This window comes from Pteropus alecto, unplaced genomic scaffold, assembly GCF_000325575.1.
Source record: "Pteropus alecto unplaced genomic scaffold, ASM32557v1 scaffold10, whole genome shotgun sequence".
Taxonomy (NCBI): domain Eukaryota; kingdom Metazoa; phylum Chordata; class Mammalia; order Chiroptera; family Pteropodidae; genus Pteropus; species Pteropus alecto.
In genome coordinates, this window is record NW_006431210.1 from 7,039,557 (window position 1) to 7,057,163 (window position 17,607).

At 41.5% G+C, this 17,607-nt stretch overlaps 1 protein-coding gene and 1 pseudogene across 3 annotated transcripts in view; one reads left to right on the forward strand and one right to left on the reverse strand.

The window, feature by feature from the left end:
* Positions 1 to 1,524: 1,524 nt before the first annotated feature.
* The window catches only part of GLB1 (galactosidase beta 1), an 89,315-nt gene continuing 73,232 nt past the window's right edge, over positions 1,525 to 17,607 (reverse strand). For 2 of the 3 annotated variants that reach the window (XM_006905726.3, XM_025039216.1), the window contains exon 16: positions 14,229 to 14,795. In XM_006905726.3, the coding sequence (XP_006905788.1) occupies positions 14,559 to 14,795 (237 nt within the window). In that variant the 3' untranslated portion in view covers positions 14,229 to 14,558. Of the gene's footprint in view, positions 1,608 to 14,228; positions 14,796 to 17,607 lie in introns of those variants that run through there. The other variant, XM_025039210.1, reaches the window with a different exon arrangement.
* LOC112470311 lies at positions 15,258 to 15,376 on the forward strand (annotated as a pseudogene).

Below are 17,607 nucleotides of genomic sequence, written 5' to 3' on the forward strand. Positions count from 1 at the left end.
TGAAGACTGTCGAGCAAGAGGAATCTTTTCTTACTCATGGGAAGGTCAGCCTTTTTGTTCTATTACAGTTTTCAACTGATTGAGTGAGGCCCAGCCATGTTAGGGACAGCAACTTGCTTTACTCAGCCTACTGACTTAAATGTTAATCTCATCCACAAACCTTCACAGACACACCTAGATTAATGTCTGATCAAATGTCTGGGCATCTCATGGCCCAGTTATGTTGACATTTAACATTAACCATCACAAGTTCCCTGCATCAGCCTGGTTCCACAGGGGCTCTGGAACATGAATCGTACCACAGAATTATTCCTACTTTGAGGCAATGGGTCTGGTGTTTTGTATCTATATATCAGCAAGGCATCTCCCTAATTAAGCCAAGAGTAGATCTCCGGGGAAAGGAGCTAGGGAAGAGGTTCACCAAAAGGCAAAGGCTTCTGGGTAGGACGCCAACAACATTCAATACAGAGGCAACGTCAAAATTCTTACACAGGGACGAAGGAGCATACAGCGAGACAGAGAGAGACAGAGAGAAACAAATCTTAAAAGTTAACAGAAAATCTCCTATCCACAATGAGCATGCAAACCAAAATTCCATTGTCCAAGGAAGAAATATAACTCTAAAACAATGAACAAGATCAATAATCAAAACAAGAGCACTTGAGATGAACTCAGTGTAATAATATGGAAAATAAAATAAATATCCTGGTCTATTTTGAGGAAGTAAAAATACCCACTAACAAAGAACAAAAAGATTCTAAAACATTTACTGACATGAGGAAGGGCTGATCTCACCCAAAGATATTAGGAGTATACATACATATGTGTGTGCGTGTGTGTGTGTGTGTGTGTGTGTGTATTTATTCTGAGGCCCCAGTTCTCCCAGAAAGCAAGGACTTAATCTCAATCAGTTCAATGTTCTACCTACTCCCCCTACCCTCAGTAACGCTTGGTATTACAATTTTGTAAAAGGGACTCTGGTCTTGGTCACCCACTGATTTCAGCACCTGCTTACATGCACCTCTTCCTGTTTGGGCCTCAAGCACCGAGCCATGGAGTGACCTGCTGAGTTGATCCATTCTTGAATATAGGACTTCCACAAGGCTACTTCTCAGCATCCTTGACCTTCCTATCAGGACACAGGAAAACTTCTCTCTTCTCCTGCTGTACTCTGTGTTCTCAGGAGCCTCAGTGGGGCTGTCTAGAGCCTTGGCTACTTCATGCTGCTCTAGATGGCATGGGAAACCATCCTATTGCTCTCACTCTATGTCTGGCTCATGGGAACCCTTGGCTCACATGCAAACACCCATGCTGTGCTACTTCCACACTTGCACCATGATGGGGAACTTCAGGATCTTGCTTCCTCCCCAGGCTTGACCTTGGAAATGGTGGCTCAAAAGCACTATTTACTTAACTCTTAAAACCTTAGTAGGGATTCTCCGGTGCTTCCCAGCCCCGAGGGCTAATCCATGGGAGGTGGTAGTGCCAGGACTTGGCTCAGGGATACTTACTAGCATCTGACTTTTTTGCTTTCCTTCTGACTCCTCTCTCCCTCTTAGCTCATGGAAGCCTCATGCCTCTCGGGGCCCCTTCCTAAGAAGGTGGATCTGGAAGAGAAAGGAGAACATGTGTCATTTCAGGAATAAAGATGAGACATGTTTAATTTAAAAATAATTAGAAATTCAGAGGTGGGAGTGGACAAAGAGGAAAGAAGTGAAGATCAAAGGATGATGGCCAAGCAATTTTGGTGATGGTAGAATGTCTCATAAAAACTGGAATCCTACCGAGCTTAGGTTGTTACAGTGTAGACCATCCCTTGCCCAATCTCTTAAAAACCTCTGTAATGTTCTAAAGATAAAAAGACCCAATGTGGGCGAGGTTTATATGAAACTCAAGGGACTCAGTTCCACATTTGAGTCAAGATACTGCAAAAGAATGTGTGGGATGGTGAGAGAGCATTTGTGAGCTGAACTAATTCAGTGGAAGCAGAGGCAGAGTGTCTAGCCGGAGGAAACTAAGAAAATAAGCCCCTGGGGGTTCACAGGAATCTTGAGGAGGTCTTAAAGGTACACTTTATCTAGATTTTTAAAGAGAAAGACACCTCAGTTGACATCTATGTTAGGCATGCCTATAATGGAATGTGGGGAACATGTAGACCCACTCTCAATCTGTGAATGTCACCATGGAAGCATTTTTTTTTTTTTATCCAGAAAGCATTGATTGAGGACCTACTATGGGCTAGATGTGCTGTACTGGTTGCCAAGAAAACAAGAATGAAAACAAGGATGAAAAATGGGACTTGTCACGAAGGCCCTCTTGGTCAGTAGTAAACAAATAACTACAATATTACGAGGGGATGTAACCTGAGGAAGAATTAACAGCCCCTGCACTAATAAATATTGGGAAAACACATCTCTAGGAGGACATGTGAGAGTTTACTCTCTGTTCTACCCATTTCTTCTTCTGCCATCAAGGCTCACAGAATGTTTTACCAACATGGCTCTAATCCACAAGTCTGGGTTTCTGACACAATGTCCTGGATATTTATTTATGCATCCTTTGCCTACTTACAGAATGTAAGGTTCTCTCTTTTTTTATTATTATTATTATCATTAACTCTTGCCTTGTGAGCATAGGGCTACACTGCAAAAACTCCATGACTACCACAGAACAGTATCTCAGTTAAACTAATGGAAGAGTCAAGATAAAATATTAAGAACAAGTGTCACAAAAACAGGAAATTACCCATTATCAAAACCTTTGGGTAAGATAACAGCCTTAATGTCCATAGATAGCATGAAAAAAAACAGGCTCTTTTTCAGAGGGGGGCATTTTTTCCCAAAAAGACTGATTGTAAAATTCTTAGCACTTTTAGCATGAAGATGGAGGGGCTTTACAGACATGCTTTCTTTAAGTGGGAGTTGAAAAGAATAATTTTCCCCCACCACTTTCCATAATAACAGCATTCAAAATATTTTTTCTAAGTTTTAAGAGTTGAGGCGGGAAATAAGTTCTTGTATTGCAGACTTGTGCAATAGAGGAGTTGGTGGGACTCTGACACAATAGGAATTTTGTAATAGTCCTGCAAAAAGTCCAAGCTTCTTTCTTCTCTTTTTTGAATGGATGAACTAATTCAAGGCAAAATACTCTTTGAGACAACTCAGCAGAGAGAGGCAGCTCTGCCCTATGGAGGCCTTGCTTGGCCAGCTGAAATAACTCTATATGAAATAAATCTGAGATGGTCATAAGAGGAAAGAAAAAGGAAAGGAAGTGAGAGGAAGAGAAAGGAAGGGAAGGGAAGGGATGGAAAGGGAAGGGAAGGTTAGGCCTGAGCCCTGTTTTTTCCTGTGCTGCTGACTGGCTGTGTGACTTCAAGGCTGTGTTTCCCCTCTCTGAACTCAAAATTTTCTGAATGCATGATGCAGTCTAGAAAGTTGAGTTCCTTTATTGCTTTGTCCTTCTGAGACTCAATAAAGTCAATGTGTTGTCTGATGAGCAGATTCAGACTTTACTGATGAAGGGAATGAGATTTTCTTCAGTTTTAGGGCTAAAACACATTCTTTTTAAGGAGGTGTTTTTATTCCAAGTTTATCAATTTATTAGTATGAAAGAAATAACTGTCGACTTTTTTGATGCTTTCTATCAAATGTACATTTTCTATTTCATTAATTTCTGCTTTTATTTATTTCTTTGACATTTTTGGGGTTTATTTTGTTAGTTTTATTTTATTACTCCTTGAAGATGCTCTGTTCATTAAATTTCATACTTTCTTCTTTTCCAATAAACACATTTAAGGCTATAATTTTCCTCTAAATACAGCTTTGGCTGTATCTCAGAAGTTTTGGCATGTAATACTTTTATTATTGCTCAATTCAAACTATACTTTAAAATTCTTAATATTAAACCATCAGTAACTTAGAAATATATTTCTTCATTTCAAATATATGGGAATATTTCGCTTAATTTTTGGTAATTGATTTCCACCTTAGTTGTATTGAGTTCAGGACGTATGTCCTATCTATTTTAGACCTGTGAAACTAATTGAGATTTGCTTCGTGACTCCAATGTATGCCAGTTTTTATAAATGTTCCATAGTTGCTGATAAATAACACAGAGTTCAGTTTGGGGGTAAAGCGTTTTACATCTATCCATTAGGTTGTTTGTTAATCATGTAACTCAAACATTCGACTTAACTAATATTTTATCTCATTCTTCAATTAAATGTTAAGAGAAGTGTGTTAAAATCTTCTGTTATGATTTTGGATTTACTTATTTCTTGTAATTGTATACAGTTTTGCTTCACATGTTTTGAGACCATGTTATTAGATACATACAAACTTATATTTACATCTTTCTGGTGAATTAAAAATTATCATTATGATAAGACCTCTGTATCTCTTTTTTTCTTAAAAGATATTTTCTCTGATACTAAGGGTTATATCAGTTTGTTTGTTTGTTTGTTTTTTGATTTGCATTTTCCATCTTTTAACTTCCAATTGTTTGGTATATTATATTTTCAACTTGCTTTCTTGCAGAGAACATATAGTTAGTCTATGAAAGATCCATCCTAGCAATCTGGGTCTTTTAATTGTTGTATTTAGCTTATTTGTAGTTATGAGATTACTGAAATATTTATGTATAAATCTTATTTCATAGTTTCTATTTATACTACCTATCACAGGTTACTTTTCCATTCATTTCTTGCCTTTTTTTTGGTAGAGCATATTTAAAATTTCAAAGTTTAAAATAAATTTACCTATGCCCTTATTATAGATATTACCCCAAAAAGCCTCCAAATCAAACAACCACCACAACAAAACAAAGTAGAAGACTATATTTATATTGGTCCTATCTTACAGTTCTTGTTTTTGTACATTATAATTAAAAAATGTGAGATTTACTAGCCATTATTATGATCATATCATGAATTTAATATTTGTTTACATGTATGAACAGATTTACCCCTATTTTTGGTTTTTGCTCTTTTTTACATCCTTGATCCTTCTTCTAGCGTCACTTACAGACTTCCCTTGAGGTATGTGTTTAAGTATATTCTTTCGTGAGAGTCTCTGTTTATGCTTCTCAAAATATGTCTTAATTTTACCAACATTCTTGAGAGATAACTTCATAGGGTATTGAATTCTAGGTTGGTAGTTGTTTCCTTTCAGTACATTGAAGATATCACTATATTATCTTTGTTCTTTTATTTTGCTTTTAAGAAATCTTTCATTCTATTGCCATTCCCTAAAGGTAATCTCTATTCTCTGACTATTTTTAAGATGCTTCTATCTGTTGCTGGTGTTTTTCAGTTTTGCTATGACATGTTTAGATGTGAAATTTTGTTTAATTTAAATATTTGGGATTTGTTTGGCCTCTTGAATCTATGGAATGGCACCTTACATCGATTCCAAAAAATTCTCATTCATTATTTCTCCAAATACTAGCTCTGCTGCATTTTCTCTATCTTCTCCTTCTGGAATTCAGATTAAACATTTGTCACATCACCTTACTCTATCCCCCATGTCTCTAACTAATCCCCACCCCATCCTTTTTGTTTGTTTTCTATGTTACATTTTGTATTATTTCTTCTGATACCCTCACTAATTTTCTCTTCTATTGTGTCTAACCAGCTCCCTGACCCATACATTGAGTTTTAAACTTTGGTTATTTTATTTTGCAGTTCCAAAAGTTCTGTTTAGCTCTTTTACAAATATGTGATGCCCCATCATAGAGTTTCCTATCTTCTGCAGATATTTTTAAGGTTGTTTATTTATCTTTAAATATCCTAGAATACTTGTTTTAAAGTATGTTCATAATTTCAATATCAGAAGCCTATGTGGATCCTTTACTACAGTTTCTTATTTATATTGCTTTGTTTTTTTGTGCGTATTTGGTTACATTTGACTGTAACTGTTCTTTGACCTTGAAAATTATTTAGGGGGATGTCTCAAGATGTAAAATGAAGGTGCCCTTAATCCAGAGATGATTTTAAATTTGCTTCTATCAGACATAAAGGGGCATTATCAGTCCTGTATAACACTTTAATTCATTGCCCGAAATTACTGGACTATTTCAGTGATGCAAATTTAAACCATAAATCCCTGCCCTATGCTTACAACCTATCAGGGGTGGGTTGTCGGTTATTCCTACTTAGCTCAGCATCAAGGCACTTGTCTTTATCTTTCCTGAGAATTCAGAGAATGGAGTGTGGTTTCCATTTATTCCATTCCTATCCTGAGAACTGTAGCCACCCAGTTTAATGTGGGCTGGTCATCTATTAAACTTCCCAATTTTTATGAATGCTATACATTGGCTTCTGTGCCCCTTGCCTCATGAACCCATCCAAAATAATTTTCAATTTCGCCTTCAGTTTACTTTGGATCATCAAATGCAAAAATATCTTAGAATCTTTTATCTTTCTTTCTTACTATCTTATCAGCTTTTCAATGCTGATAAGGATCGTTAATTTCTCCCTGTACTTCAATTGTTTTCTCTTTATGTATTTTATTTTATGCATAAATGTTTAGAATAATATATCTTCTTGATTAATAGTAATTTCATAATTTTTATGGTTACTTTCTATTCCTAATGATGCTTTTAAATTAAAGTCTATTTTTTTTGTTTTCTTTTGTTTTTGGTATCACTTCCAGGTGGAAGCTTTAAGAGTCATTGTGTGATTTTCCACATTCCTTTTAGTCTGCTTTGGCAACTGTGGAAGGAATGTTCCAGGTGTTGACTGCTCTGTCAGTTTCCTAGTGTGAAAAAAAGAAAGGAAACTGAGACCTCCAACTGACTGGCAAAGGACATGTAGCAAGTATGAGAAATAAATCTTGTTTTAAACTACTATGTTTTGGTTATTGTTTGTTACATAACATAGCTCAGCCTATACTGACTGAAACAGAAATATTAGGCTAACACATCAAATATATTATCCTCATTCTACAATCATGTAAGACACTTTACATCTAGCTTCCTGATTCCACTGCAGCCTCGTGTGTTCTCAACACTGTCCATCCCCATCACATAAATTTCTGTGCCTTGCTCTTTCTTAGCTCTGGCCATCTGCATATACTGTTAACTTTACCTGGAATGTCCCCACGCCCCCGCCCCCCACCCTTCATGTGGCTAACTCTTACTCATCCTTCAGGTTTCAGTTTAGAGTCTTATAGCAGATGCTGATGATGTCTGTCCAAATATCCTTTATGGACTGGTATACCCAGTCCCCAGCTTCTGTGAGCATTGGCTGCTAACAGCTCATAGTTGCCCTCTTCTCTTGTTTTTGGCCAATTCTCCACTACCTTCCCACAACACAAGTATTTCTTCCTCCCATTCAGTGGCAGCCTGTACCCACTGACTGGTTGGCATGGCGAAGAGATATAAAAGTCTGGCCCCTTTGACTCAAGGTGAGACCAACTTTGTGATGCAGTTAACATGTCAGCCCAGGCTGACCTACTGACTGACCTCACACACATGAGTGAGCCAAACCATCAGCAGGGCCTGGTCCAGACCAGGACTGCCCAGGAGGAGAATCATGAACTAAATAACAGTTGTTTTAAGCTGGAAGTAGTCCATTTGCTTTTCTTTGTTCCCTTGCCCCATATTCTCCCCTCACTCCCTTTCTCCTTATAGCAGCCCCTCTATAAACCAGATGTGCTCGAACCCTCGTTGTAGGTTTGGCTGTAAAACGGAGCCCCTGACTGCCTGAGCCTAGACTGTGAACCCCTCCTGTGCTGTTTAATGCTGTTTAGTATCCTGTATGGTGGTGCCCATGAGATTGCATTGAAACTGTTTACTTATCTCTCCTACTAACTATAAACCTCTTAAAGGCATGGACCTTGAAGACATGTTTTTATTATTACTGCTATTGATAGTAGCTCTATATTATTAAAAATAAAGAGATCGAGAAAGGAGATTGTAAAGTTGTTACCATTTTGTCCTCAATGCCTAATATATATTAGGTACTTATTAACAGTTGAGTGAACAAATGAATGAATGAAGGTTGTCCTTGACTTAACAAAGAGATGTAGGCTACAAGCAATTTTGTAGAGCACATTGGAGATTAATAACATTTTCGTAAAGAATAGATCTTGGAGAAATTTCAGGTTTAAAGACCAAGGACTTAAGTGATAGGATATCTGAAACGAAGAAGCAGCAATTACAGTGTACAAAAACGTGGGGGCAGAAACTTTGTTACCAAGAGAAAAAGGAGCAGTTGAGACCAAGATAATGTTGAAGGGTCCTGCTCAATGAGAAGGGGCTAAAAGTTTGATTCACAGCTGCTGTATGGTTTTTGCAGTCTATATATGTTACCACATAGGCAACATAGGCACTGAATTTTTATACCAGAGTGAGAAGTTATTCTCAAAAGCCTGGCTTTATTTGAATACCTGAGATGGGGAGCTCCTCCCTAGTTATTAGGAAGAAAAATTCTGATGTTCAGAGAGGAAATAAATCAGATGAATCTTCTTTCTTTCTATCTTCCACCTCTGTCCTCCAAACAATCAGAATTTCATCTTTAACCAGGTTGGCTTCTGGGAGTTTGTAATGAGACTGACATGAACCTACAATAACCTCAGGACAGGGCCTAGAAGATGTATTCCAATAAATATTTGCCTATTGTCAGCTCCTCAGGCAATCATAGAATCTTTTAATAGAGAGATAAACAGAACTAGTCCTATGCCCATCTAGCTCTTCTTTCTTGTGGATATTTAGTGTAGCAGGTCCTTGAATATCATCATTTTGTTCAATGTCATTTCATTATAATGCTGAGATGCCATAGAAACTTAACTCTTGTTTATATCAATTAGCCTATGGTAAAGTTGGTTTTGTTATATGTCATTTAGCCTTCAAGAACCTATCGACAATGTTAATAGAGAACTTACTGTACTGTAAAAGTCCCATCTAGTGGAATGATTTGGCATTTAGGTTCTAGGCAATCTTAATTTTAGAATACAAAACCATGAAAGACTCATGGGGGGGCTCTGGGAATGGTCCAAGGATATCTCATCTACTACAAATTCACTCTTTGGTGTGGTCCCTTGTGTACTTTACTGTATTCGTTCTTTGCAAATGTGTGTTGGTATCTACCAAGCATGGCAGAGAGTGGACAGATGAGCCTAGTCACCTGCAAAGAAAATTGTGAGGTTCTTATCATCCCAAGGGCTCAAGTTGATGTCAGTCTGCAGTGCTTCTCTGTCCACTCCCAGTCTCCTTAGTCACTGTGGAAGAGCTCCTTCTGGAGAAAAACCAAGAGTCGCCATTTGACTTCTCAGCTACAATTCCATGTAATGTCTTTCTGCTCACATCTTTCAGAGAGATCCACTGCTCACAGAACTTTACAGCTAAATTCTTAGAGAACTGACACTAAATTGCTGAGTGTCAAAGAACAAATTAAATCAGAAGAGAGGCTGGACTCTACAAGGGTGGGTTTTGTTGCGGGGAGTGGGGGGCTGGCCATGGGAGCACGCCATCTTGCAATGTGGAGGATTCCTCACTTACTGATCTGTATCCACTGGGGCCCCACACATATAGGCCATTCTGCTCACCACACACACGCGCGTGCACACACACACATACGAGCACACATACAGAGTCTCATGGGTCATTCACCAAAACCTGGGGCCACAGCTCACACCAGGCTTGATTGCAAGCCAGGAAGTATGGCTGAAAGAAATATCATTCTTCTGTGTTTTGAGTTTTCGCAAATGGAATACAAAACCTCTTCCTTGCAGCTCAACCAATCAAGGCAACCTGCCTGTGGGAAAAAAGCACAGGATCTGGAGGCAAGCATCTCAGTTACACACCCCCTCCCCCAATTTTGGGTAAATCACAATCCTTCTTACCTACCAATTTTCCTACACTGCAAATTGGGCTGCACGTTATCTGCTATATTTCTTCCAAAAATTCTTATTAAGACTCAGTGAGATACTGTATGCAAAATTAAATGTTAAAAGTACTTTACGAGTGTTATTTATTATTTTTATTATTTAGCACTATCATAGGAAACAGTGACATGGAGATGTTTTGGTTGACAATCCCAGCTGAGCTCAGACCTCAAGTCAGCCCAGCCCAAATGCCAGATATGTGAGTGAAGGAACCCCTAGATGATTCTAGTACCCAGTAGAGGCCCCAGATATCAAGGAACAAAGACAAGCCATCCTGAGCTTGTCTGTGCAAATTCCTAATTCGTAGAATCACACACATCACAAAATAGTTGTTTTATGCCACTTATGCAAACTTGTTGAAGTGATCTGATAGGCAGCAACAGATGACAACCGAAACAGTACACAATGATGAGAAATGCCCTTTGGGCTATAAATTCAGTATGTTGGCACTGGAAAGTTGCTTAAGTTTTGAGAACAAGGAAGTGGAGCATTGAGGAAATTCACACTGAAGTCTCTGCAGTCCAGACTCGATCTCGAGTCTTTCCCGTAGGCTCAGGCAGCCCCCTGACCCCCGGCAATGTCAGGTTAATGCTAGAGGGCCTTGAAGAGTGATGTACTTTCTCCCTTTCTGTGGAACCTCCTCCTCCACCTTCCGGCCTGTGTCCAGGTATTATAGTGGACTATGTCCTTCACCTTCATATCCTTTACCCAAGCATAGTGGCTGGTCAGAAGAACCAAGTTGCCGAACTGAATACAAAGGGTTACAGGGAAAGGATGGTGTGTCCTAGAAGGTATTTCTTCTTCCCTTGTCCCTCAGGTTTCCACAGGGTCACTCATCTGCTTCTATGGAGGAAGGCGAAGGGAAAGAATCAAACTAGCATTCAGTAAGCACCTGCTACATAGCAGGTGCTTTAATGATTTGATTTAAAAACCTCACGAGGTGGGAGCCTTACTTAGGATATAAAGAAATTGAGGTTTATAATTGAACCACTTGCTTGAGATCATGCTGACGGCGAGTGACTGTCCCTGAGTGTTTCTGGGGACATGTTTCTGTTCCCGAGTCTGTCCTGTTTCACCTGGGTGGACCATGCTGCTGGCTTGGGAGTTCAGAGGACTGAAGCTGTGGGAGGCTTCCTCGCACAGGGGAAATCCCCTTGGGACGCAAGTAGAGCAACTGTCTCCTTGTAATCAGTTCAGAATCTTCACTGGGCGTTTACAACCAGACGGCTGTGGGTGTCCAGTTACCCAGCCTCGAGGCCAGAAGGCTGGAAGGCAAGGGACACCCCGGAAAGTAACGCTTTCAGTCAGACCAAGAACAAGTGCTGGGCTTAAACACTAACCACCTTATTCCAGTTGTCTGGATACTGACCACTCCTCCTAGCCCATGAGCGATTGGTCCCCACTAGCTGTCTATTCTACCACAGCCCAGACAGAATCTCTCGCACTGACTAAAAAGGCAATTTTCAAAAATGACTTTTTTTCTTATAAGGCAAGAGACAAAGATCACACAAGATCATTTCCTATTTGTGTCATCTGACAGAAGACATCTTGCTTGTTGGGGAAACAATGAAAAAAAACCAAACTCGGCTTAGAGGTAAATGATTTCATTCTGAATAAACTGGATTTGCTGAGAAACAAAGACAGACTGACTAACAGAGGCAGAGAGAGGAGAGGGGAGGGAAAGGGCAGGGAGTGGGGGGAAGAGGAGGGGAGGAGAGAGGAGAGGATGAGGGGGGAGAGAGAGAGAGAGAGAGAGAGAGAGAGAGAGAGAGAGAGAGAGAGAGAGAGAGAGAGCGCGTGCGCCAGCGTGAACAGCCTGAGGCAGAGAGGGGATCGTGAGAGAAGACAGAAGAGACTCCATCTTCAGAATAGACAGGGCTCTGCTGAGTGCAACTCTGCCGCTTATTCATTCCTCACTAGCCTCAAAAAAGACGTTCTTAAATCGCTTGCCAGTTTCTTAAAAAGTTAAACATGCATTTACCATATGGCTAAGCAATTGCACTCTGAGGTATCTACCCAAAATAAATGAAAACGTGCGACCTCACAAAGAATTATACATGAATGTTCAGATTAGTATTATTCAAAATGGCCCCAAACTGGAAATAATTCAAACGCTCATCAACTGACAAATGGATAGACAAAATGTGGCATGTCTACACAATGGAACACTTCTTAGAAAGGACTTCATTCCTGAACTTGCTACAATATGGATGATCCTCAACACATTATGCTAAGAAGTCAGACACAGAAGACTACATACTGTGACCCCAGTTATAGAATATTCCTATAAAAGGAAAAACGAGAGACAGAAAACAGAGTAGTGGTTGCCTGGTGTGGGGTGTGGGAATGGAGACATCTCGCTCAGGAGAACTTTCCGGGGTGAAAGAAGTTCTCTTAATCTAGATTGTGGAGATGGCTGTACCACTGTATCAATTTCGTAAAACTCATCAAACTGTACCCTAATATGGGGGAATTTTATGGTATGTATATTATACTTTAATAAAACTGTTTTTAAAACAAGATGTTCTAAAGATCATATAAATGTGAGATACATATAACCAACGATACAAAGGAAAGGCCACGATGTTCATTACGAGGATGATTAAAAATATGGTAATATTCCAAGATCATCAGTGTTTTGGCTGGGTTAGCACAAGCCTGCTCAAAAAGTCCTGGAATATTAAAATCAACTTAAAGAAGTTAATATAAAAGGTTCCCATAGCAGGTGATAAAGGTACTGCCCTTATTATTTTCAAAGGTACTATCCATACACAGAGTTCAGGAATCAGGAGTGACAGAAGGCACATCACATTTTGAGAATGACAATGTAGAAGGTAAATGCCCCTCAGAGCTAGGATACATAGCTGGATGGGTTGGAGGTAGAGTCCAGGGCGGTACTACTATTTATGAATTAAGATCCTGTTTTCCAGAACAGGACATCCTGGACAAGGGAAGTCACGGTGCTATAGAAAGGGGAGAAACCCTAAAAGATTGCCTCATATTGATAAGACAAAATACTCTGGCTTTGGATGGAGACAGACCAGACTGGAATCCAACTTTGCCTCTCACTGAAACTTTAAATGTTTTCATCTGTAGAATGGGTTTAATGCTGTCTTCCTTACAGGGTGGTTCTGAAGACAGGATGAGAGCATGGAAGGGAAGTGCTCACTCTGATGAGGAGATCTCACTGCACTACCGGAGCCTTCTGGAGACTCCACGTGGGCCTCTGAGACAGGGGAGACACAGTTTACCTATGTACATGATGCCTTAAAAGGAATCACCTCGCATTTCTTTCCAAAGCTGATCACTGGACACAATTCTTGAGTATCACTTTATAAATTTTTGGTAACTTAAGAGTGGAAGGAAAAGGAATGAAATGAGGCTGTGGGTCCCTGTGGTACCTCCTTCGCCCTGTGGGATGCCCGAACGTCACATGATGCAGCATACAGAGAAAAGGATGGTGTGGGAAATAGTTCTACATATAGTTCTAGTCTCAGTTTGTCTCAACTCCCACAGCTCGCTCGACCAGAGTTTCAAAACTCCCTGTTCACTTCCAGATCTTCATTACTGATGTCTATGAGACGAAAAACAGTATCACGAAATTATGTTGTAGATTAGCATCGAAAAATCTTTCCTTTCTTCCTCTCTTAAAAAATTTTACATCTTCTATGTAAAGAATTTAAAACACAGGTAAGCAAAAATGAAAAAGTAAGCCATTTCCTAAACACCACCCAGATGTGATCACATTCAAGATTAGTTTTTGTTTATGTTGTTCCAATCCTTTCCTATGGGAACATAAGCACGTGTTGATATATTATATGCAATGTGTGTCTCGACACCAGAGCCCTATGGCCTGGGTTCAAACCCTGTTCTTACCACTTACAGCTGTGTGGCCTACTAAATCAGGGAAGATGACAGTACGTTCCCCAGAGTTTTTGTGAGGGACGAGTGAATTAAATATATAATATGCTCAGAACTGGGCATGGTGTAGAGGTCCACAGAAGAGAGCTACTGCCCTGGGCAGGACATGCATATCATGCAACACCACGTCCCTGCATATCCATGTATGTACACAGCACATGCACTCATGTGTATGCTTGTCTACTGACATGTGTGCAGTCCTGTGTCGTGTGGATAGGTGCAGCTGTTACGTCTAAACATGCAAAATGGAACTGAACTTCAAATAAAGATCAGAAAAGCAGTAGTCCACTAGATCAAACCAAGACGATTTTCCATGCCTTTGAATCTCAAGTTAGTGAAGTGGTTAATTCAGCCCACTCAAGTCTAGTTATGATATAAACTGGAACCTCTAATTTAATACCTGCTCAACATTAAAAACGGTAATATCATAAATGCAAATTTTATTTAACAAAAAGACAGCATGATTCTTCCAAAATAAAAATCAGAAACACCTCGAAAGCCTCCATTCCAACTCTGCAAACACACCTGTGCACTGATGTGCTTCTACCCCCATCACCCAGCCACGGTGGCCCCTGGCAGTGGAAGGTCAGGCACTGTCAGGCTACAGGGAAACCTCAGGTGAAACACATAAGCTAAATCTATTTTTCACTTGAACTCTTCCGTGAACGGTGCCACTGCAAGGGGGATATGTGAGGTATGTGAAAGGCTAGAATTCCAAAGGGTCATGGCCTTTAGTCATCATACATGATCCCGTCACAAGTGTTGAAGATGACTGTAGGTCACGGCTTCGCTGATAACCGGCTTGTCCACGAACTCTACAGTGCACAATTTTGGGCAATCATCATTGCAGGGTGCCCGTTCCAATTCCAGCACTATGATGGTGTTTGGGGCCGATGTCACCAGGATATGTTGTGGCACGAACAAGGTCATCTGGGGGCCTCGCTCTGGCCAATAGCGACCCAGGTTAAAGCCGTTAATCCACACCTGACCCTTGAGAGAAAGAAAGAGAAAGAGAAACCATCAACCCCAGCTGCACTACCTCTGATGAACAGGAGAGCTGGGATGCACATGGGTCAGCCAGCAGCGGCCGAGGCAGGAAACGCCCCATAAAGGCACTCTCCCTCCAGGTCAAGGCCTGAGAGCCAGACCCAGGCCAGTCTGGGTTCCAGCGTTCTACCGAGATGACTGGCCAAGTCGGGCAGGGGTTAGGTGGGAGAAATAAAAAGAAATGGCTCCCAAATACCCACTCCTGCATCAGGAAAATGCGTGTTTGGTCCCTCTGACTGGCTTCAGCAGCCACACATGTCACTACCGGACAACGCTGTTTCAGTTGCATTAAGGTTTTGAATTTGTCCTGGGTCCTGGAGGACTGCCTGTCTCCACATACCAGCCTCTCCTGATTCTTTTGTACAAAGAGACTCGCTGAATGGCTTCAAGGAGGAGAGCTTTCCAGTCTACGGCCATGCCACCCTGAACACGCCCGATCTCGTCTGATCTTGGAAGCTAAGCAGGATTGGGCCTGGTTAGTACTTGGATGGGAGACCACCCAGGAATACTGGGTGCTGTAGGTGTTAAAAAAAAAAATACCGATGAGGAGAGCTTTCCTCCTTTGTTCTCCCCTCCTAGAGGCAAGTCTTGACCATGCTGTCTCCGTGCACAAAATGTGCACAGGGAACACACAGGTTCCAGGAGCCATCCCCAAACCACCCCTCAGGAAGGATGTGGGGGCTGGGGGAAGGAGAGACGAGAGACGAGAGACGAGAGACGGGGTCTGCCCAGTTGGGCGTCTATATTAACTGGTGCATTTTAATGGTTTTCACACCAGCAATAGAGTGAGGGTGGCCTGCTTGCTTTGAGGAGCAGAGGTGATTTTACAAGCCGCAAAGACAATTTCTGTGAGCAGAAGCTGCTTCGGCTACAAAACTGAGAGTGGAGGAGAACCTCCTAAAGAACAGGGCCACGTTTGGGTGTGTCTGCACAGCCTCTGCCAGTGTGAGGATTTGCGTATAGGGTAGGATTTAACAGTTGGCTGAATAGATAGAACATTCTATCACAAACAAAGAAGAAAAGCAAAAGAGGGGGAGCTCACACACATGGGAGAGAAAGAAAGAGAGAAAGAATATGTGGGAGAGGGAGGAAGGAATAAAGGGAGAAGGGAGGGAGGGAAGGAAGGAAGAAGAAATAAAGAATTCGCTACCCACAGCGGCCCAAATACAGATGGTCCCCAACTTAAGATGGTTCAACTTAGGATATTTCTACTTTATGACTAGTGCAAAAGCGGTATGTGTAATAAATTACATGAAATTTTCAACAGTTTATTTATTATAAAATAGGCTTTGTGCTTGAAGATTTTGCTCAGCTGTAGTCTAATGTAAGTGTTCTGAGCACATTCGGGTAGGCGAGGCTAAGCTATGGTGTTCGGTGGGTTAGGTATATTAAATGCATTTTCGACTTACAATATTTTCAACTTACGGTGAGTTTATTAGGGCATAACCCATGATAAGTCAAGGACCATCTGTATATTGGGGGTGACACACCAGAGGAGACTCAGACATGGCTGTCACGAGGACCATCTGTATATTGGGGGGTGTGACACACCAGAGGAGACTCAGACATGGCTGTCACCTGCTGAGCCCAGACCCCTGGTATGCTCCACATCACAGTTGCTGTCACTCACCTTACGGCTCCTTAGTTCCACACCTTTCGGTATTTTTCAGCCTCTGGGTGTCCCCTTTATTCCGGCTCCCTCAGAATTTCCTAGCTGGGTTCAAATCTTAGTCCTGACACTTACTGGCTGTCTGACCTTGGGCAGGTCCCAACTCACACTGGTAACTGGGGACAGGGAGGACAGGAAGACTCAGTGCATGTCTAATGGTCAGCACGGCGCCTGGCACTGGGGCCACGCTCAGTAAGTGGCGGCGCTCCTCCCACTACTCACATAAAAAGATCTGGGCACTCACGTGCCCACAAAAGGAAGCCAATGATTAAAAACTATCCTTTGGTTGCATTAAGTCATTTAGAAAAAGGATGACAGTTTCACAGTACTCAAAACTGTTTTACTCTTGTTTTTACCATGGGATAAGCTATCTCGATCAATCCTAAAAGGTCTATAAATGACAACTTTACCGGGTTTTTATCAGTTTAACATCTGCTGGTGTCTTGTTTTCACAGTATTAACGAACAGCAGCACTTCACTTTTGTGGTCAAGGCGGGTAATGGGTCCGAAGGTAGATGAATGAGAGGGCTCTGTGAGCAGCACATGAAAAACGGTCTGTGTGACACGGGCTCCACACCGTGTCCCCGACAAAGGCTAAGCCAATTCTTGACCAAAGAGTGAGGTGAACGACGCTGTGGTCTGGTTCCTTCTCACACCTAAAACTCAACTTCATAAGTATCCAAGACAGTCCCTCACATCCCTTGTGCTGAATCGGGCATGTCTTCCTGGAAAGCTGGTGACCACTTCCCTAAATCTCCCCCACCAGAGGCTTCCAGGTCAGAGTTGGCCAAAAGAGGAAGGACCTTGTTGAGATTAGGAAGGTGGAAGGGAAGCAGCAGCCTGGCTCGTGGGGGTTTTCATGGCTAGACCAGGACTGACAGGACCAGGGTGCCTGCAGGTTCAGGGCTTCCTTGGTCTCCTCGGCTCCATGTCCAGCTCACCTTCCTGAAGGCTGCCCTGCTGACCAACAGTGTGGTGGCCTCATAAGGCAACAGTCCCTGTGAGCTTCCCAAAGTACTGCTTGCGTGGCTGGACTTTGCTCCTGAGGTTGCTGAGGTGTCAAAGTGTTGACTTGATCAGTGCAGG